This window comes from Egretta garzetta, unplaced genomic scaffold (genome assembly GCF_000687185.1).
Source record: "Egretta garzetta isolate BGI_Z169 unplaced genomic scaffold, ASM68718v1 scaffold27, whole genome shotgun sequence".
NCBI lineage: Eukaryota > Metazoa > Chordata > Aves > Pelecaniformes > Ardeidae > Egretta > Egretta garzetta.
The window spans coordinates 2,067,684-2,068,233 of NW_009260400.1; the positions used below are offsets into that span (position 1 = coordinate 2,067,684).

Consider the following 550-nt stretch of genomic DNA (forward strand, 5'->3'; position numbering starts at 1 on the left):
ACCAGCCCCCGCGGGGCACAGGCAGGGCCAAAGGCAGGGGACGGGCACCCCCCCCAGACCCCACCAAGGGGCTGGACCCTTGCCCCAGGGGCTTAAATGACGTGGCAGCAGTTGAACTGCCCGAGGGAGAGGAGGCTCTCCTTGGAGCCCGGCCGCATGTTGAAGGCCAGGGCTTTCTCGCAGAGTGGGAACTGCAGGAGCCTGTCCCGCAGGCTGCCCCCCTTGCTCTTGCCTGGGTCCAGCTTGATGACACTCTCCGTGCCCCCCTCAGTGCCCCCCGGGGCCAGGCCAGCAGGGGACCCAGGCCCTGGGGACTTGTCCATGGGGCCTGGGAGGGCAATGGGGGTTGTCTCTGCCCCCAGCACCTGGGGGACCCCAGCAGAGCTGCTCTGGGGTGAGGGGGTGGCTCCCCTTTCCCTTGGGGGCTCTGCTGAGGGGCCCTGGAGCTGCACCTTCTCCTCCCTCCTGGGGACCCAGGCTCTGTCCCCCTGCATCACTGGGGGACCCCGGCCCTCATTCGCTCCCTTCTCAGCCCCGGCTGCCCCCAGGC

At 70.0% G+C, this 550-nt stretch overlaps 1 protein-coding gene across 1 annotated transcript in view; it reads right to left on the reverse strand.

The window, feature by feature from the left end:
- Nucleotides 1-92: 92 nt before the first annotated feature.
- Nucleotides 93-550, reverse strand: part of LOC104130297 (SNF-related serine/threonine-protein kinase-like) — a 3,804-nt gene continuing 3,346 nt past the window's right edge. Inside the window, exon 6 of the mRNA XM_035898801.1 lies at nucleotides 93-328. Within this exon, the coding sequence (XP_035754694.1) occupies nucleotides 93-328 (236 nt within the window). The remainder of the gene's footprint in view (nucleotides 329-550) is intronic.